Raw genomic sequence first — 20546 nt, forward strand, 5'->3', positions numbered from 1 at the left:
AACCCGTCACCACTCCAGGCCTTCCCATCCTCCCCTCCTCTTCACCTAGGTCCAGCCCACACACCCCAAGGAATTCTGTTCAAGATGGATGACGTCTAATCCTAAACCAATTAAGAATGCTAATCTACAAACCAGATATGCAAACTGCTCCCTAATCTGGGGAGAACAGACTGAGTGGCCCAAGGGCCCTGGGGAGAAAGTAGTTTCACAGGGACATTTGCATTTACCACATCCTGAAGGTCGGTGTTCTTTTCCTGATGTCCCTCCCCATTCTGCCTTAAACTGGGTGACCAGCCCCGGCACAGCAGGAGTCCAATGAGCTGAGGACAAAAGAAAGCTACTACTTTCTCATCTGCCTTCCATCTGGTGGACCTGGGCCTAATCCCTGGGATAAGGATGGTGGGTGCAAAGGCGGTCACAAGCCCCCGCACCTCCCTCCGCCTGGCACAGCAACGCAGTGGAGTCAGCAGTGTCACAGTGAGTCTTCCCTTCTATCAGGTGAGAGCGTACTTGGGCAGAGAGCTCCCTGGAGCAAGCGCTGTCTGAAAAAGTGGAAGGGAATGGTGGCTGAAGCCAGGGAGGAAAACCCATGGGAGCTGATAAAGATGATAGGCCTTCCTTTCACTTGTGAGGCCCTTCTGCTTCTTTGCCTCTAAGACTACTGATCATTAAATCTCCTCCCATATACCCGGTACCGGATGTTTAGATCCTGGGAAAGATTAGAGGCCAGATGTGACTTAGGCTTTTACAAAGTTCTCCTCAAGCCTGCAGTTAAGCTCTTATGATGAAAGCTCTACTTGATGTCAGTGGAAGGCAATCCTAAATAGCTTGGAACCAGACAGTCTGAGAATTCCTGAGTGAAAGGAGAGAAGAGAAGGGAGGGGGAAATTTTGGAATTCAGCCTCTTGGGTTAACCTCACATGTACATTAATGTAAGCCTTTCTTCAGCAAATCTCCACTTTGCTGCCCTGCATCTGCTCTACCCTCAGGTGCTCTGCTGTGGGCCTGCTCCCTGTACCTGCTGCTGCCATTCTAGGTGGCCCCTCTCACGGAGTCTCCTTGTAGCCGCCTGTTCTACATCCTCCTCCACGTGGGGACCTCAGCAGTCTGCTGCCTCCTGCTGTCAAGGGCGGTAGTAGAAAGAGTCTGGGGCAAGGCACATGGGGTAAGTGGGAGGAGGTTGGGGTGCAGCAGGACAGGATAAAAGGAGAAACCCTGAGATAAACAAAAGATTCAGGTTGGGGGAAGGGGACAAATGAGTGGACATACCCATAAGAAGAAGGTACTTCTCTATACATGATGACTTGTCCAGCCATTTCTCACATGTACCTTCCCTCCAGATCGAGATGCCCTCAAGGCTGTGTGCCCATCTGTTTGGCCACTCTCACTGCCCAGTGCTCAGCGGCTCGGGGGCTGTATACCGAGTATGTGCAGGAACTGCCACCTTTCACCTGCTGCAGGCTGTGCTGTTGGTCGACCTCCACTCCCCCACCAGCCTGAGAGCACAGCTGCATAAGAGGTGTGTGTGTATTCTTTGGGTAGGGAGGGGATGAGGAGGAAAGTAGACATAAGCTGAGTAAAGGAAATTCCAAGGTGAAGTAATAGCACTTTAGTAAAAAGACAGAAAACAGGTTTAAGTCCCTGCTTCCACTATACTTGCTGTGTGACTACAAGCCACAAACTTATCCTCTTTGACATTCTAGTTTCTGAAATGGAGATCACAGTGGAGTTACTATATGCAAATCTTTTGTCAACTCTAAAACATTGTCCGGATGTTTTTATTTAGGTATCTGAAAGTCAGAATTTGGAATGGGCTGTGATGGGCCCATCTCCAGCCCCTCTCACATGGGACTGGTTCCTCCCTTCCTATACTTAGTTGTCTCTTCTCTCCCTTCCTATAGTTCTGCTTTCTCCTTTGCCTTCCTCCATTGGCACTGTTCACTCTCCTTTGCCTTTTCTTCTGAGTCTGGTTTTCTCTTTCCCTCTTAACCAGCTTCTGGCTCCTCAAGCTTCTGTTCCTGCTAGGTCTCTGTGCTGTGGCCTTCTGCATGCCTGATGAGCATCTATTCCCAGGTACCTTCCATCTCATCCTGATCAGCAGAAGTAAGCTAAAAGATTTTCTAAGAAAAAAAGAGGGTAGGAAGAGGACCAGGAGTAATGATATGATCAGCTACATTTTCCCACTGGTGCCTCACGTGCAGCCTGGCTTTACATTGGCATCTATAGCGGCTTCACATTCATCCTGCTGCAGTTGGTGCTTTTTACAGCCTTTGCTCGTTCCTGGAACAAGAACTGGTAAGGAGGGCATAACCCTAAAGGCTTCCTGGGAAGTCTGACATTACTAGACTCAGTTGGGTTGGGCAAAGGACATGACAGGTTGATGGTCCTAGAGCTTCCCACTAAGCAGTATCGAAAAGCTCAGGAATGTGAAATGACTGTGGGCCAGGTGGGATGGGTAAGTCTCACCAGTCTTCTGGAAGAGGGGGAATAGTTGATAATGGGTAAAAAGAAGAGTTGGAGCGCCAAGCCATTGCCCACCTCCCAGCCCTAGGCAAACAGGTGCAGCCCACGACTGCCGCTTGTTCCTAGCTGTGCTGCTGACCACCCTAGGGTTCTACAGCATGGCAGGTGTAGCAGCTGTGCTCCTGCTCCACTACTACACACCCCCAGATGGCTGCCTGCTCAACAAGATGCTGCTTAGTCTGCATCTTTGTTGCTGTGGTCTCCTCTCCATCACTCCCCGCATCCACCTCAGTGGATACATGCCTTGCAACATTCCACATTTGGGGGACCTTTAGTATAGCAATTTCATTAGCCTCCCTACCTCAGTCAATTCTCTGCTTCCCCCAAAGGGTGGGGGAACAGAAGTACAAGTGAGGGTAGAAGTAAAGGAAATTACTACCCTGTAGGCTAAAGCAAGGATTCCCATTCTCCCCAGAGCAGCTCCACTCTGGCCTTCTACAAGCCTCTGTCAACAGCTGCTATATCATGTACCTGACATTCTCTGCGCTATCCAGCCGTCCTCCAGAGAGTGGTAAGGACAGGACATGGATTTCCCCATGCTAAAACCTTTTTTGCTCCTGCCAAATACCTAACTCTTTGTTCTTACCACCTTTCTCTTCTGTTGCCCCTTCTCAGTAATCCTTTAAGGACAGAATCACTCTGTGCCTGCCTGGCCTGAGTAAAATGGAACCCCAAACACCAGATACTTCTCTGGCAGTGTTGAGTGCTGGCATCATGTATGCTTGTGTGCTTTTTGCTTGGTGCATAAAGGTGTCAAGGGAAAGGTATGAGAGACGGGAGGATGCTCAGAAGGACAGGGAACGACAGTCAGGAGACTGTCTGGGACCACGGTTTATTTAAACTTTAGAGCAAGATAAAAGGAAAGCTCCCCATGAACAAAAACAACTTCTAAGAATAGCACTTGTCAGATGATCTGTATGAGATGAAGGGGGTAGGGGAAATGACTTGAGAATTTTTAAATGTATAAAGACTTCAGGGCCCTCACATGAAAAGATTTCTAAATCTTTGGCGGAAAAGGGCTCCAGGAGCACAGTACCCTTCCTGAGAGTTACTAATATGGACCAACCAGCTAGCAGTAAATGTCCTCAGGCAATCCTCCTGCTATCTGACTGGACCAGCTTGAGAACCATCTCTTCCTTCTCAGCAATGAGGCTTCCTACCTTGCTGAGGTATTTGGGCCCTTGTGGACTGTCAAGGTTTACAGCTGTGAGATCCAGGTGAGGATGGAGAGCACAATATCCCCAATACCCCTCCCCCCTCACACACAGTCACAGACACACACACATCCTATCAACCTCTACCCAGATTGCTCAGATTCTAGCTGCTATTACCTTTTATTGAGTACCCACAATGTGCTAGGCACTGTGCTAGATACTTTACATACATAATCTCATTTAATTTAATCCTCACAACAACCCTGTGAGGTAGGTATTTGCTCCATTTTACAAATGGAGAAATTGAGGCACAGAAGGTTAAACATCTTACCAAAGTTCCCATAGCCAGTTATATACTGAAGCTAGAATTTGAACCCAGGTGTGCCTCCACTTTTTACACCACACCAGTCTTTTCAAAGAGGAGTTTCCTGTACTGTTACCCAGACATTCTTTTTAAAGTCATTCCAAAACATGCTGCCTTTTGTTTTACAAAAGCCCTCACAGTTTCTGCTGCCCTGAAACAGTGGAGCCAGAGGAAGGTGAGTGTCAAGTGAGGATCCGTAAGTGCAGATTTCTGCAGAGTGCCAAAGAGCCCTCAAGTGCCTTCACAAAAGAAGATGGGGGAGGGAAGAGGTGTTTCAGCAGCACTGCTGCCAGCAGTCCTTTCCTCTCTCCAGGGCAAAGAGGTGGGGCTGCCAGGCCAGCTAACCAAGAGACCGCTCCAGCTCCTCCAGTGCAAGCCCAGCAGCTTTCCTATAGCTATTCTGCCTTCCACTTCGTCGTCTTCCTTGCATCTCTCTATGTCATGGTTACCCTCACCAACTGGTTCAGGTAGGATGGAGGCGGGCCTGGGACACACTTCTGAAAACCTAGTTGTTTTAGGGAAAGAGCAATTCAAGGCCAGTCCCGAGTTCTCAGGACACACACATGGGTCTACCATATACCATACTCTTCGGTGGGGTGGTAGGACAGATCTAAAAGTCATGGCCCTGTAGATTCTCTAACCAGAGACTTTGGTTCCACAGCTATGAGGGAGCGGAACTGGAAAAGACTTTCACCACGGGTAGCTGGACTACCTTCTGGGTCAAGGTTGCCTCATGCTAGGCCTGTGTACTCCTCTATCTGGGGCTGCTACTGGCACCATTCTGTTGGTCCCCAACCCCAGGACCCCCAGCCTCCTCTTATCTTCAAGTGACACCGTCATGGCCTAAGTATTGCCAGATAACAAATATCCAGTCTAGGTACTTTTAACAAACTGGGGTTCCCTTCAAATTGTACCCCTAGTCTTGACTCACAGGAGCTGTCCAGCCCAACAAATACCTCAAGGACATAATGGGTAGTTACCTCCCTTTAGGCTAAAGTCAGTAGTATGTCTGACTTGAAAAAAGTGGCCATACACACCCTAATGCTCTGGGCAGAGCATCTGACACGCTGGAGCTACCGTTACGTCTTCACCCCAGCTCAAGAGCCTGACTCCCAAGTCAGCAGCTCAGGAACCAGCAGACAGTGCGGCATCAGCTCCTTCCTGGCTCTCATGGTGGAGATGGGGGCAGGGAAAGACCAACAGGGACTGAAGACTTACTTGGCTCTGCCCTTGGAGATAAAAAGGAAAATAAGGAATTCAGCCCTGGGTACAGGGATTTAAGAAGCCCAGAACCCTAGAACAAACCAGGACGCAGGAAGAAAGGAGCACAGAGACTACCCTAGGTTTTAATCCTGATGTTGAGGTCAAAGGAAATGGGACGACAAAAACCACCCTCACATGAGGAATGACAGAACAGAAGAGAATGTGAACACTTGAGAGCAGCTAACCATGGGAAGTCAGTGAGCAGCAGGATCTGGGCCAACGTCCAAGCAGGCAAACAAACTGAGGAAGAATGAGGAAGAGGGACATAAATTTAGGTCTTGCAGCCTTCCTTCTTAGGACCTCAACTCCATCCGTAGGATGATGTTCAGGGTCTGAGTGGGGGACAAAAAAAATCACAGAAAAGAAGTCCCTAAGGCTCTTAGAGGATTTCTCTACCACATACCCAGAATACCTGTTTGTTGCAGTACAAAAAAGAATTTTTTCCTGTGATGTTTCACTTAGTCTACATATCCACATCCTTTTAGAGTCTGAAGTTCTCTCCCCTCTTGGTGGGAAAGGACAGCCATTCCTCCACCCCCATCCCCCCAAATCCCCAGTCAAACCAGGCGCTCAAGGAATTACAAAGCTACTTTTAATACTTTGGGGTGAGCCCCACAGGAATAAAAAACACTGGGAAGGGGTAACCCCCTCACCCCCAGGAGTGGCCCAGGGGGAGAGAGGCTACCTGAGGGGAAGGAAGCACAAAAGGGACTCGCTGCAGACTCAGGGCAAAGGGAATGCCATCGGTGCTGGGACCTGTGAGCACTACAGGAGAAAACGCGAGCGTGGTAGGACTGGCTCCAGGCACACAGGCGAAGGGCAAGAGGGTTGGACACGAAGCCACAAAGCTACTTGGGTTCCTCCTTCTTCTCGTTTGCCTTTTTCTGCTTCTGCTGCATGATCTCCGAGTCCCTGGGGGTAGAGATGATGGGGCACTGGGAGGTACCAGAGGGCAAAAGGGACAAGATGCAGGGGGATGAAGGGCACAAAGGATAAGATGGAAGTGGATGGGACAAAATTCAGCATGTAGCTGCTGTATTCCCACCCTAGGAGAACAAGAGGAAGAGAGCTGAGGCTCAAAAGGCAATCAGTCTCTATTTGGCTATTGCCCGAGGGGTCAGAAGTCTGGCCACACAGGCCCAAGGCTATTCTGTGCTGAGTACCACACCCAGCAACACCAGTGAGAAGGCTGGGAGAAGGGAGGACAAATGAACAGCAAGGAGGGCCAAAAGTACTGGGCTGTCATAACCACCACTGCATTTGAAATGTGAAGCTCCCTGCCCTTGCCCTTAATGTCAGACCCGGGGGCACTCAGAAATCAGACCGAGGGCAGCACCCGCCCCAGTCCCTTCCTATAAGGCTGTGAGCTAACAATTTAAAGGGTGAGAGGAATAAAACCCTAGAGGAAACAATGCACTCTGCCTCTCACGACTCGTCTAGATGTAAGCTCTGAGCTAACTCTCTTTCCAGGTACAACCCTTGGTCTAAAGCCAGGTCTCACCCCTCCCCTCCCCTCCCCTCCCCTCCCTGGGGCTACCTCTGCTTGCGGGCGGCAGCAGAAAGCCCGTCATCTCGGCGCTTTCCCTTAACCGAGTCGCTCTGCTTTTTCATATTCTTCTGGCGGGCGAGCTCGCGCTGGTTACCGCCTAGAGAAAGAAGATAAAAGGTGAGACGCGAGGGCCTTTCTGGCCACACACCGGCGACCCTCTCCCCTCACCGGACACTCGTAGGGTCCAACACTTCATTCCCGGGGCGCCGACACCGGCCCTTTTCGGGGCCTAGGCTGCAGATTGGGCGGAGGGGGTAGCTGCCCCGGGGCAGGTCAAAGTGGGGAGTGGACGGAGGACGGTCCTGAGGAGCCTGCTAGAAGCGTGCTTCGAATTTCGGGGCAGCATGGGGGCCCAGACAGGGGGTGGCGGTATGTTTAGACGGTCTGGGTCTCTGTGGGGGATGGGCAGGGATCTGGAATGGGGGATCTGGGTCTATCACAGGGGCGCAGGGCTTCTTCCCACACCGCAGAGCGTCGGGGAGGGCCTTTGCCTGACAAGGTGGGGAGGTTCTCAAGAAGTGTCTCGGTGGGCAAAGGGTCGACTTCCGGGCTCCAAGTGTGAGGGTCGCTAAACAGCGCTCCTAGAGAATGGTCTCGTTGGGGAAGCCAAAACGAGGTCAATGCCGAGGTCCGGCAGTCATGTTTAGGATGGAAAAGGAGAAAAGGGCAAGAGGAGGGGGTCTCAGTGCTCACGGGTCATGGCGACGGCAGCAGCTCCGGCCTGCCTCCGTTGCGTCCCCTCGTTCAATACGACGTTGCAGGCCCCGCCCCTTTCTCGAAGCGTAACGAAGTTGTCTTTTCCTCCCCGCCCCTTCGCGCCCTGGAGCCGATTCCCATTGGACAGGAAGAAACACGTGGGGGCCGCGAGCCACGCTGGAGCTCGGGCGGATAAGGGGCGGAGGTTCGCAGGCAGAACGCGCTGCGTGGGGCGGGGCTTTCCGAACAAGTCGTTAGGTCGGGAGGGGAGAAAGTAGGCCAGGTCACGTGGGCAGAGGGGGGGGCGTTCCGGGTGGATACGTGGTGCTCCCGCGGGCTTGGGCACGTGACCTGGCAGAGTGCCCTCATGCGGGGACTGTTTGGGACACGGACAGACTCACTTTGAGGGAACGTAGGGGAAACAGAGGGCTGGGGGTTCGTGGGGGCTGAAATGGTCCGGCCGGTGCTGTTACCAAGACTCTGGGACTAAACTTGCCCTTGTTACCTAGGATCCCCCCCAACCAACCACCTGTTTAGACACTTGAGTTTGCATACTATGTAAAATCGTGTACAAACGCAACTTCAGAAACCCCTTTCTAACCACATTGTTCCCCCATCCCAAACTCCTCCAGTATAGAAATTCGCATCCACATCCCATATGTCCTAAAACTTTGGTCCTGTTCATATCCCCATAGAAGCTTCAAATATGTAGCTTGGAAGTATTGGAGGACCCCAAAATCACAGACTATGGAGTTGGATCAGGGACTAAGAGATTGGAAAATCCACATGCTATGTCCATTTCTCCCTCTGGCATTTCCCCACTGTACTGTACTATCTCCACCATCACCACCAACCACACCTGGTTTACAATTCGCAGTTGAATGGGGCGGGAAGCTTAGATTTCCCACTAAAATCGCTCTCATTCCCAGTTTCACTAATCTGTGTACAAGACTCCCCACCAGTCCCAAGGAATTCATGGGATAAAGGAGAAATGCTTAGGAAAGGACTGGTTGTAAATTTTAACTTCCGATTCTCTCCAGCTAGTGCCCACAGCAGAACCAAGCTGAGGCTGGCACTTCAGACTGGCTTCTTTCTCAACATAGAGCTGAGGGAAGACAATAAACCTCATTCAGTACCATCCGCACAATTTTTGCCATACCCAGGTATCACTTGAACTACTACTATTTATTACTTTAAAATTTTTTACCAGGGTTGGTTTGTTTTGTTTTGTTTTGGCTGCGCTGTGTGGCTTGTGGGGATCTCAGTTCCCCCACCACGGATTGAACCTGGGCCTCCGCAGTGAAAACACTAAATCCTAACCACTAAACCACCAGGGAACTCCCTGTATCAGTTTCAAATGAAGGATATAACCCAAACTTCATATTCCTTTAGTAAATTTAAAATCAGTATCACCTGCCCACAAACCGAAAGTAACTATAAAAAGAAATACAATGAAAAGGAAATGTATTATTAAATTCTACCAAAATAACATCAACGTCAAAGCTACTGAAACTGGGGCCTGCCCTCTCTTTCTCAGAGAAATTAACAAGTGTTAAAGAGGTAATAAGGCATAAGTCTCCCAAACTGAAGCTTTTTCTTGCCATCATCAGAATATTGAAAAGCATTTAATTTTTATACTTTCAATGTTACTTACTGCTATGTCTCTATACTATTAAATTTACTTCTTATATCACCAGTAGCATATATCCCACCCTTTGGTACATACCAAAGGTAATAGATCAACATTGGTGGCACACATAACAATGTGCAAATTCTGACTCTGCTACTTACTGGATTTGATTTTGGACAATCATTTTTTCCATGCTTCATTTCCTTTATATGAAAAATGGGAATAATATCTACCCCTTAGTGTTGTGGAAAAGATTAATATAGATAATTAATATAAAGGACTTGGCCCATAATAGGCACTTGGTTAATGTCCTCTCCATCTCCCTTTGGCAAGTCCTAAAACCTCCTCTTCATTCTCCAAATTCCTCTAACTCCTGAGTATTAACCAGTCTCTGAAATGGCCCCTAATGATCCCTCCCTTCTGGTATTCACATCCTTGTGTAATCCTCTCCCACACTAAATCTGGGTTGGTCTATGTGACCAATAGAATATGGCAGAAGTGATGGTATATCGCTTCTGATGCTAAAAGACATTGCAGCTTGTGCTTTCCTTTCTCTCTTGGATCAGTGGCTCAGGGACAGCCAGATGTCATGTCAGGAGGAGAGGCCCATGTGGTGAAGAACTGTGGCCACTGGCCAACAGCCAGAGGGCAGAGAAAATACCTCCACTTTAACTTAGCACGAGGTTGGGAGTTAGGGACCCAAGGCTCTGAGAGAAGGAGGTGAGGCAGGATTTAGGGACCCCACATATAAAGTGAGAAGATGAGGAAACTGGACTTCAAGGGTGGGGACAGCATCTGCAGACTTATAGCAACAGACTGACCACAGTTCACAAAAAGAGTTTGGACTATCTGGCTTCCTAGCCCCCAGGTTCCAATGGGTCCTCTTGCATATAGAGAGACTACAGAACCAGCCCCATGGAGAAAACTGAGCTAACCAGGGATGAGTGAAATAGTGCAGGATGAGGAAGCAAGTTCTCTTTTGGCACCTGCTACCTCTTTATCAACTCCAGCTGCTCAGGTGGGTGAGAGAGTGGAACAACCCTGTAACAAGTCTCTTCTTATTAACTCACCCCACTCTACCCCCATGCTCAAGAGTCTATTTCCAATCCTAACAGAACCTAGGCTGGTTGCCACACCTCCCTCCAGTCTAACGTTTCCAGGAATTGCCAAAGAAATCACTCATTCTTTCAACAAATGTTCATTGTGTTATGCACCAACGATGTACCAACTACTGTATTAGTCATTAGGTATACAGTGATGAACAAAACATGTATATCTCCATACTCACGGAACATATAGTGTAGAGAAGAAGAAACAGCTCTCTCTCTATATATAATACATATATAGGTATTTCTCTGTGTGTGTGTGTGTGTGTGTGTATATATATATATATATATATATATATGCAAATCAATTGTGATAATTGCTTTGAAAGAAATGAACTGATTTTACACAAGGATGATATTCAAAAGAGTTAACAGGGCACACAGCATAAGCACCTATCCATCAAAATACATGTCAGTTTAATCCGAATAAAGACTATCTGTGAACAATTTTTCTACCTCTCCTGGTAAGAAATCATACTACTTCTGGTTCTGTAAAGGGAGTATATCTGTAGACCCTAACTTTGATTAGAGAAGTAAAGCAAGTGATAACTGAGCTGAGGCAAAAGGAGGAGGATTTAGCCAGGGCAAGGGGTGGGGGGAGGCGGGGACAACATTTTAGGAGAGGAAACAGAATGTGTGAAGGCCCTAAGGCCCTGCTCCCTCAGGCCATCCCATCAAGAGCCACAAGGTTAGTGAATAGGTAGGTAGTAGGCGAGTCACTAATGCCTAGTGAGCATGCTTTGAAACTAGGTCAGGGAGAAGGTAGGGTAGTGATATGATCTGAGTCACTACTGCTAATACCACTACTCGCTAACATTGAGTGAGTACTTATTAAGTATATTAAGTTTACTTTTCTTATTTGGGCCTTACAATGACCTTTTGAGGTGTCATTATTCCCTTTCTACCTATTTAGAAACTTTGGCACAGGCAGGTTAAATAACTTTCCCAAGGAAGCACAGGTAATAAAGGGTGGGGCTGAGAGTTTAACCCAGTCACTGCTCTTCAGCAGCAAGATGTAAATTTTGAAGAGATCACTCCATGGAAGGAAAGTGGATTAGAGCAGGTAAATGGAAATGGGGAGACCAGTCAGGAGGCTGTCACAGACATCCAGGATTCTAGGCCTAATTGGGTAACAGATAATTGAAATGCAGTTCAGACCAACTGGGGCAAAAAGGGGAATTTGTTGGCTTACATAACCAAACTGGGGCATGGGCTGGGGTGTGAATGACTAAAACCAATGACAGGGGATGCCTCCCCATTTCTTTGCTTTATTTTCTCAGATCCAGATCCCTTGACATGGTAGGAAAGGGCCACCAGTGGTCCCTGCCCTCACATATCACAGTGTGTCCAAGAGAGGGGGTCTGAGTCTCTTCCTATAAATTCAGTTTTTAAAACCCCAGGACAGGGCTCTGATGGTTTAGGTGCCTACCTTTGTGGTGAGGAGGTGGTGTGGGGCAGGATATAATAAGAGTAGCCCCCACCAGAACCATATGGTTAGTATGGGGAAGGAACAGGTTTATCAAAGAAAGGGGGTTTGTTCCCCAGAAAAGGAGGATGCTAGACAGCTCAAACAAAAGATGTCCATTACATCAGGGAACAGAAGATAGCCACTTGGACCAAAATGGTGGCAGCAGAAATGGCAAAAGTGTGCAGCTTCAAAATATATTTTGGATATTCAGTTAGAGAGGAAGATACTATTGATTTCTGGGTTCTTCATCAAATATTAAGTATACACCTATTAAGTGCAAGACACTTCTAGGCAGTGGGTATACAGTGGTGAACAAAATTGACATGGTTTCTGACCTCATGAAGTTAACACTTCAGTAGAGGAGACTTAAAATTCACAAGTAGCCAAACCAAACAGTATGAAGTTACAACTTGTGTTAAATGTTAAAAGAGAAACAAAAGTTCAAGGACAAAGAATAATGGGAGAGACCCACTTCTGTGGTGACTTTTTTTTTTTTGGCCACGCAACGCAGCTTATGGGATCTTAGTTCCCCGACCAGGGATCAAACCCAGGCCCTTGGCAGTGATAGCATGGAGTCCTAACCACTGGACCACCCTGTGGTGACTTTTCAACTGAGACCTGTAGGAAAAGTAGAAGAAGGCTCCAGCAGTGCAGCTGAATTCCAAACATTTCTAACATCCCTCCTTTAACAAGGAAGAGCAATACAGTTTTAGGAAATTCTTTCCCTCCCTATATTCCAAAAGTGGTCCTGAATGGCTAAGTCAATCAAAGTAAACTCATCACTCTTAGCATTACTGGCTCAGGATTGCCTAAACCATGCATGATATTCACCTTGTGACAGTTATAGGTTTAGAAGTTAGCATATGACCTAAATTGGTCTTATCAGACCAAAGGGAAGGATTTTTGTTCCATTGTGGAGACAGACAGTGCTCTCTCCCACTGACTTGAATAAGAATTCACATAACCCTTGCTGCTTTTGGCTTCTATGACCTTGAAGGACAAGCCTTAGGTTGAAGCAAAGTGAGTGGCAGGAGGAAACTTGGTCCTTGATGATGCTCTTGGGCCACTGAATACATCAACTATAATATTTGTTCTCTCACTGAGCTTCCTGCTATGAGAACCACCATACGTATTTGTTTTTTGTGTCAGCTGCCTTGAGTCAGATTTCTGTAACTTCTGCCAAGTACATTTTAAGAAATACACAAACAATAGAAATAGCATATGCCAAGGCCCTGAGATGGGAAAAGCCTTGAATAATTAGAGAAATTACAGAGATCACATAATGAAATGATCCAGTAAGATTATCTTAAAGTACAACCAGCGCTCTCCATGCATATTAAGCTTCTAGTCAGATTTTAGTGCCTTGCTTGTAGAGATGAGTAGATAACTGAGGATCAGCAAGCATTGGAGAAAACACTTTTAACATAAAAATAGGCCAAAACAAAACAGAAACAGAAAATAAGGTCTTAGAGGATCAGAAACAATTCCAGAAATGAAAGTGGGAGGGGGACTATAATTAGTAACCTTAGAAATGAAGAGGATATTGAACAAAAACAGGGGAGCTATAAAAAACAAACATTCAGAGAACAATAAAGAGCTCTTGGAAATTAAAAATATGATAAGAGCATTGGAAGATAAAACTTGAAGAAATAGTCAAGAAAATTGGGCAAGAAGATAGTGATGGAGAGGAAAAAATTTAAAATTTAGGCAATCAGTTCAGGAGGTCCAACATCTGTATTATATGAGTTTCAGAATGAGAGGGGGCCCACTGAGTGCCCAGCACAAAGAATAAGAAAAGATCGATGCCACAACATACTAGAACACTGGAGTCAAAGAGAAGATCCTAAAGGTTTCTGAGATACAAAATAGGTCACGTACAAAGGATGAAGAATCAGAATGACTTCAGACTTGTCAGCAGCAACACTGGAGTCCAAAAGACAGTGAGTGATGTCATCAAATATCTGAAGAAAAATAACTAACAACCAAATTTTTTTTACCCAGCCAAGCTATCAATTAAGTAGAATAGAATAAAGACACACAGTCTCAAAGGACTTATCTACCATGCACCCTTTCCAGGAAGCTATTGGAGATGTACGCCAAAATGAGGGGGTAAATCAAGGAAAAAAGTAGTAGAATTCAGGAAAAAAGGGCATCCAATATAGGAGATAAGAAAATCCCCAGGCTGTTTGAAGGGAGACCCCAGGATGATAACTTTGCAGCAGGCTTAGAGAAGCAACTATTTCAGAGTGGAACAGGAGAATGAAAGGGTCTGGAGGTATATACCTAAGGAAAAAAATGGAAACTTATAAAACTGATAAGTTTTATAACTGATAAAATTGATAATATAACTGATTATATTTGAATATATGAGGAGGAAATTTCCACTTCTAGAGGAGCATATTAGAATTAATTGATATAAAAAAGAATTAATTGATAATAAGTACATACAGGGGCTTCCCTGGTGGTGCAGTGGTTAAGAATCCGCCTGCCAATTCAGGGGAGAGGGGTTCGAGCCCTGGTTCAGGAAGATCCCACATGCCGTGGAGGGACTAAGCCCGTGCGCCACAACTACTGAGCCTGCGCTCTAGAGCCCGCAAGCCACAACTACTGAGCCCATGTGCCACAACTACTGAAGCCCGCATGCCTACAGCCCATGCTTCACAACAAGAGAAGCCACTGCAACGAGAAGCCCGTGCACTGCGATGAAGTGTAGACCCCGCCCTCCGCAACTAGAGAAAGCCCGCGCACAGCAACGAAGACCCAACGCAGGCAAAAATAAAATAAATTAATTAAATAATTTTTTTAAAAGTACATACAAAGCTAAGTAAACAAACCAAAAAAGGAATAATTATTAATATCAAGGGGGAAACATACAAGAAAGGAAATGTAAACGGTGCACTGTGTCACAGCTTGTAAATAATATTTACACACTCATAAAATGTAAACATTCATTATTGATCTAAAAAAAGTAACATTACTACACTAGGAGGATGAAGAGAGAAAGTACATGCATATATATGGAGAGGATGGGAGAGTTAAAATCCTCATTTTTAAGATAGAAACCAATGGCTAATATCTGACACTTAAAAGGCCAGAAATGGCATGATACTTAGAAAAAGCAATAAATGCCAGAAGAAACAGTTAAAAGAGCTTTAACTTCCTTTAAGCAGTAGAAAGCAGAAAGGAATAAGGGATAAATATTTTTCATTATGTCTTGTATGGAACTTATATGTACATATATAACTTCCATAAAGACAAGTAAATACTAAATTAAAAACCCAACCGTGGGGCTTCCCTGGTGGCACAGTGGTTAAGAATCCGCCTGCCAATGCAGGGGACAAGGGTTCGAGCCCTGGTCCGGGAGGATCCCACATGCTGTGGAGCAACCGGGCCCATGTGCCACAACTGCTGAGCCTGCGCTCTGGAGCCCACGAGCCACAGCTGCTGAGCCTGCCTGCCGCAGCTGCTGAAGCCCGCGCACCTAGAGCCTGTGCTCTGCAACAAAAGAAGCCACTGCAATAAGAAGCCCACGCACAGCAACGAAGAGTAGCCCCCTCTCCCCACAACTAGAGAAAGCCTGTGAGCAGCAACGAAGACCCAACACAGCCAAAAATTAATTAATTTTTTTAAGAAGTCAAATTTTGGGGGGCTTCCCTGGTGGCGCAGTGGTTAAGAATCTGCCTGCCAAGGCAGGAGACACGGGTTCGAGCCCTGGTCCGGGAAGATCCCACATGCCACGGAGCAACTAAGCCCGCGTGCCACAACTACTGAAGCCCGTGAGCCTAGAGCCCGTACTCCGCAACAAGAGAAGCCACCGCAATAAGCATGCGCACCGCAACGAAGAGTAGCCCACACTTTCCACAACTAGAGAAGCCCCGCGCGCACCAACGAAGACCCAACGCAGCCAAAAATAAAATAAATAAATAATTTTTTTAAAGTCAAATTTAGGGAGTTCCTTGGAGGTCCAGTGGTTAGGATATGGTGCTTTCATTGCTGTGGCCTGGGTTCAATCCCTGGTGGGGGAACTAACATCTCAGAAGCCGCAGGGTGTGGCCAAAAAATAAAAATCAACTTTATTGAGGTATAATTTACAGACATTAAAATAGATACATTTTAAGTGTGCAATTTGATGAGTTTTGACAAATGTATAGATAATTTGATTTAAGGTGAAGGGCATTAAGGTCATCTGGGATTATGCCCGTCCAGGGATTTAGTAGAGGTATCCTAGCTAGGAAAGAGAACAACACCAGGGCTCTTGGGAGACATACCCAAACAGTGACAGGTGGAGACACCAAGGGCCGACAGGAGATTGGTCCTGGGGTTTCACTGCACCAGGATCTGGACCTCCAGAATGTCTGGAAACTTCGTGGCACCTCTTGGTCCTCCTGAGGGAGTGAGCCTGCTCCCTTTCACACCAGTGTCCACCAATCTCACGTGTATAGGCCAGGAAGGGAGACCTGGGACTGAGTTCTCCCTCTCCTCTGCCCTGCAACTTTCCTGCCACCAACCACGGCCCCCATCTCTGCCCATCGATGGGGGGCGCTCCGGCTTGCGACAGCCAAGCTTCACTGCTGCCAAAATACGGGGCCTGATTTTCTCTCCATTCATAGTTAGAAACCGGCTCCAGGTTCGCCGCAGTACGTCGGGCAGGAAAAAGCAAAAGCGCTAGGCCAGGTGTTGGCGTCGGGAATCCCCCTTCGGGTCCGCCAGCCTCCGGTCCCTTGGGGCTCTTGGCGTGATGGGCTGGGCCCGCCCAGCAACCAGTCGCTGTCGCTGTCTCCCGCCCTTCTGAGTCTAAAACCCTCGAGGGGTTGCAGGTTCAGCTTCACTTAGAGACCGAAACTCTTTAAGTGTTCAGGTTAGGTGGAAAAACTGAGGCAGGACTGGGGACTCTGGTGAGAGGTCTGAAGCTGGCTGCAGACTTTCTCCCCGGAACTGGGAGAGCACCTTCCGAAAGCCCAAAAAGCGCATGCCAATCCAAGAAGAAACCGCTGGGATAGGTGCTAACATCTGGGGGAGAGCGAAGCGCCGCCCACGCGAGCGGGAAATCAGAGGTGGGGCTGGCTGTGGGTGGGGCCTGGGGTGGGGTCCCGGCGGGGGGCGGGGCCTACCTGGGCTACCGGGTGTGCCAGCCTAGCCCTGCACAGCGGCGGTGGTAGTGGCCCTGGTCTGTGGCTCCCGTCCTATTTGCTCTGAACCTCGCAGCCATGGAGGGACCCCAGGAGCTTCTGAGTGGGAAGCTCCGGCTCTGCTTCACCCCCGCTGCCCGGACCAGCCTCCTGCTGCTCAGGCTCAACGACGCGGTGCTGCGGGCGCTGCACGAGTGTCAGCGGCAACAGGTACGGCCCGCCCGGGCCCCATCCTCTCCATCCCCTACCCCTCGGGAAGTCGGGCCTCAGCCGGCGACCCTGCCGAAGGGGCCTGGGGATGGGAAGCAGCATCCTCAGTCTCCGGCCTCCCCACCTTTCCAAGTGAAGCCTGCGAGGCAGGTCCCCTCACCCCCACCCCGGGCACCCAACGCCGGATCCGGGACGCTGCTTCACCTGCTCATAGCTCAAGTCTGTGCTTTCCCCCCAGGTTCGGCCAGTGATTGCTTTCCAAGGCAACCGAGGGGTAAGCGCGGGCCTGGGGTGTGTGGAGGTGGAGTGTAGGGAGAACAGACATGGGCTCCAGGAAGGTACCATCAGGGCGGGAGGCTGAGGGCAGTCAAGGTCTGAGGAAGTTTCGAGAATTGAACCCCAAATGGGGCAAAGGGCTGCTGGGTTGTGGTCCCAAGAGGCTGCGGTTGAAGAGCCTGTGCCGTCTTAGCCTCCTGAGGAACTCAGGCCCAGCTGCACCTGGTGTGCTAATGAGCCCCGTGGGACCCATCTTCAGGCTTAGGCTGGCTCAGGGAGGAGTGGCATTGATAGTAGGAGGAGGAACTGACTTTCATAGAGCTTACGGTCTCCTTTCACCCACAGTATTTGAGGCTCCCAGGTCCTGGCTGGTCCTGCCTCTTTTCCTTCATAGTGTCTCAGTGTGGCCAGGAGGGCCCTGGTGGTGGCTTGGACCTTGTGTGCCAACATTTAGGCAGGTAAGGGGAATAGGTAGCAGGTAAGAAAGAGTTTGTGCAAAGTCCGGGAAGGGGATATCCAGAGGTGCTTCAAAGATCTCCACCTTCCTGTTTTTTGTTTGTTTTTTGTTTTAAACCACCTCTTTCCAGATCTGGGCCTAACCACCTCCACTGCCTGGGTCCACTCAGGGAGTGCCTCACTATTTGGGCAGCCATGGATTCTATCCCAGCCCCATCTTCAGTTCAGGGACACAACCTGACTGAAGATGCCAGAGGTCACGAGAGCTGGCAGAACATGGGAGACTATTCTGCAGGAGACACAATTTCACAGCCACAGATGGCACTAGAAGAGGTAAGGCCAGAAACTGCAGGGAGTTGGGATAAGGTGGGGCAAAGCCTGAAGCCTAGGGAAACAAGTGCCCCTGCCACTTTCCCTGCCAGGTGTCAGATCCACTGGCAAGCAGTCAAGGACAGTCACTCCCAGGATCCTTGAGGGAACACATGGCACAATGGGAAGTGAGGTACTTGGGGGCAGGGTGGGACTAATCTGGGAAGCCCTGGTATTGTCTTCTCTAATCTCCACCCTAAATGCTGTAAAAAGGGATCTAGCCCTACCCTTGGCTTCACCTCTCCCATTCCCTCTTCAAATATCCTAGGAACCAGACCCATCTTCCAAACAGAGAGCCTGATCAGGTACTGCCTTCCTCTGCTAGCCAGAAACATGTGGACAAGGTAAGTTGTAATAGCAAGGGTTTTTTCAAAGAGAGTTGTGTCCAATGAGGCTAAAATGTACCAATTGGGACCTTATCATTTTCATGCTCCTAGAGCTCATTATATGGAAGTAATTTTAAAGAGAAGGACAGAATAGGAGGCTTCTGGCTTACTGTTCATGTGACAGAGATATTTTCTCCAACAGAAACGTCCAGCACCTGCAGCTACTGTAAAACTAAAAGAAAAGAGGCTCAGATCTCTGTCTCTAGCTCCAAGTCCCCTACAAGGGCTGCCTAGTCTGGAGCTACAGGAGGGAGAAGATTGGGAGCAAGAAGATAAAGATGAAGACATTAGCTCCAGGCTGGTGCACTGTCCCTCAGTTCAAGCAGGTGAGTTAATGGGAGGAGGGTGAAACTGCCATAGTGGGGGGGGGGGAAGCCTATCATCACCTTCATGTCTTGCTTCCTTCCTAGACTCTGAATCCCCAAGCCCTGAAGAGGTACCAGATTACCTCCTGTGAGTCCCCTGCCATTTCCAATTTTATCAAGCCTTGTGCATATGAGATATTAAGGTAAACTTCCTGGGAGCTGGAAGCTTTGGGGGGCAATGATATTGAAGGTGACAATACTCTGCTCCTGGCAGGCAATACAGGGCCATCCACAGTGCAGAACAGCACCATGCTTACAAGCAGGACTTTGAGACAGATTATGCTGAATACCGCACCCTGCATGCCCGTGTTGGGGCTGCAAGCCAAAGGTTCAGAGAGCTGGGAGCAGAGATGAAGAGCACCCAACGAGGAACTCCAGAACACAAGGTAAGGGCTGGATGGGCCCAGGCTGGCCCCTGAGCTCTACTGGCCGTCAACTCCTGGCTAACTGCCCATAATCCTGTTTGTTCAACAACCAACGTGACAAGCAAGCCAGTTTTAAGGGAAAAATTAGTCTGTATAATTTGGTAGAATGAGAAGGGAAGTTCCTTCACTCCCTAAGAGAACTGGAGCTTTTTTCTTAAGGTTAAACTTGGTGCTAACATTTTCTGTTTCAGATGCTGGAAGAAAAGATAGTCCAGGAATATAAAAAGTTCAGGAAGGTAAGACCAGGCCTGGGAATGGTAGCAAAAAGGCAGAACTGACTTTTTTTTTTTTGACATGGATGCTTTTTCTCTGCAGCGGTACCCAGGTTACAGGGAAGAAAAGCGCCGCTGTGAGTACCTGCATCAGAAATTGTCCCACATTAAAGGTCTCATCCTGGAGTTTGAGGAAAAGAACAGGGGCAGCTGAAGATGACAGAGGGCTCTTTACCCTCTGCCCAGTGTGCTATGAAGGAACAAAGCAGCTATTAACTAGGGTACAGTTGTCTGCTCTTCTTATTGCTGAGTCCATGTTCCCACCAGGTTCTTAAGGTTTGGTTTTCATATTGCCATATTTAAATTTTTAGGGCATGGGCACAGTGCCAAGACTCCACAGCTGTGCCCAAGAGACTAGGAAAAGTAGCAGAGACTTGGCTTCTCCACCTTTAGTTCAGCCAAGTTATTTTTAAATGCTGAGAAATGATACCATTTCCAGGACAAGATACCTTGAGAACATCAGAATTTACTTGGTAGCCTCCCTGAAGAAACAATGAAAACTTTTGGTAACAGAACTAAAGGAACTTGTAATACAACTGGATATAATGGGAAAGGGCTTGGATGTTACCCACGTACTGAAAGTGAATTCTTTTACAAACATGGCTAAAAAATTAAAACTGATTGCTTCTGTGTCAAGTTTATGTTTTCCTTGAATCCTCTTACCCTTGGCTGTGTATATAAGCCAGTTCTGGGGCTCCCTAAAAAATCAGATCCCCAGATCCCAGCCCAGGTCTTACGAATTAGAATCTCCAAGATTATGGTTAGGCATATTTACTTTTTCAAAGCACTATGGATGATCCTGATATATATTTTGCTAGGAGACTCTGTCAAATCTCGTAATTCAGTGGTCCCCAACCTCTTCGGCACCAGGAACCGGTTTCATGGAAGACAATTTTTCCACAGAC

General features: G+C 48.0%; 3 protein-coding genes across 4 annotated transcripts; 2 read left to right on the forward strand and 1 right to left on the reverse strand.

Moving 5' to 3' along the window:
- Window positions 1–372: 372 nt before the first annotated feature.
- On the forward strand, window positions 373–4877 carry SERINC4 (serine incorporator 4; the record flags this gene model as incomplete). The annotated part of the gene is given in 16 exon segments (XM_081228263.1): window positions 373–498; window positions 990–1041; window positions 1044–1165; window positions 1341–1519; window positions 1994–2073; window positions 2202–2295; window positions 2552–2754; window positions 2939–3034; window positions 3139–3146; window positions 3150–3160; window positions 3162–3263; window positions 3668–3740; window positions 4168–4216; window positions 4355–4508; window positions 4703–4778; window positions 4782–4877. Coding segments are annotated over 16 exon segments (1497 nt in total), but the record flags the coding sequence as incomplete, so codon positions are not given.
- Window positions 4878–5878: 1001 nt separating this feature from the next.
- Window positions 5879–7666, reverse strand: SERF2 (small EDRK-rich factor 2). Of its 2 annotated transcripts, none has more exons than XM_081227102.1 (3): window positions 7547–7666; window positions 6842–6950; window positions 5879–6239 (listed from the first exon to the last, which is right to left on the reverse strand). In XM_081227102.1, the coding sequence occupies exons 1-3, from the start codon at window positions 7551–7553 to the stop codon at window positions 5954–5956; spliced, it is 402 nt and encodes a 133-aa protein (XP_081083228.1). In that variant the 5' UTR covers window positions 7554–7666; the 3' UTR covers window positions 5879–5953. The 2 variants fall into 2 exon arrangements, with proteins under 2 accessions (XP_081083228.1, XP_081083229.1); XM_081227103.1 differs by having other exon boundaries at window positions 6008–6216; window positions 7547–7665.
- Window positions 6887–20277, forward strand: ELL3 (elongation factor for RNA polymerase II 3). Its single transcript, XM_081227101.1, has 12 exons — window positions 6887–6970; window positions 16959–17092; window positions 17331–17366; window positions 17714–17826; window positions 17956–18157; window positions 18247–18326; window positions 18462–18537; window positions 18722–18905; window positions 18990–19032; window positions 19159–19330; window positions 19561–19605; window positions 19685–20277. Exons 2-12 carry the CDS (start codon window positions 16961–16963, stop codon window positions 19793–19795), a joined length of 1194 nt encoding a protein of 397 aa, XP_081083227.1. The 5' UTR covers window positions 6887–6970; window positions 16959–16960; the 3' UTR covers window positions 19796–20277.
- Window positions 20278–20546: the final 269 nt, after the last annotated feature.

This window comes from Mesoplodon bidens (genome assembly GCF_964165515.1).
Source record: "Mesoplodon bidens genome assembly, chromosome: 3".
In the NCBI taxonomy this organism is placed as follows: Eukaryota; Metazoa; Chordata; class Mammalia; order Artiodactyla; family Ziphiidae; genus Mesoplodon; species Mesoplodon bidens.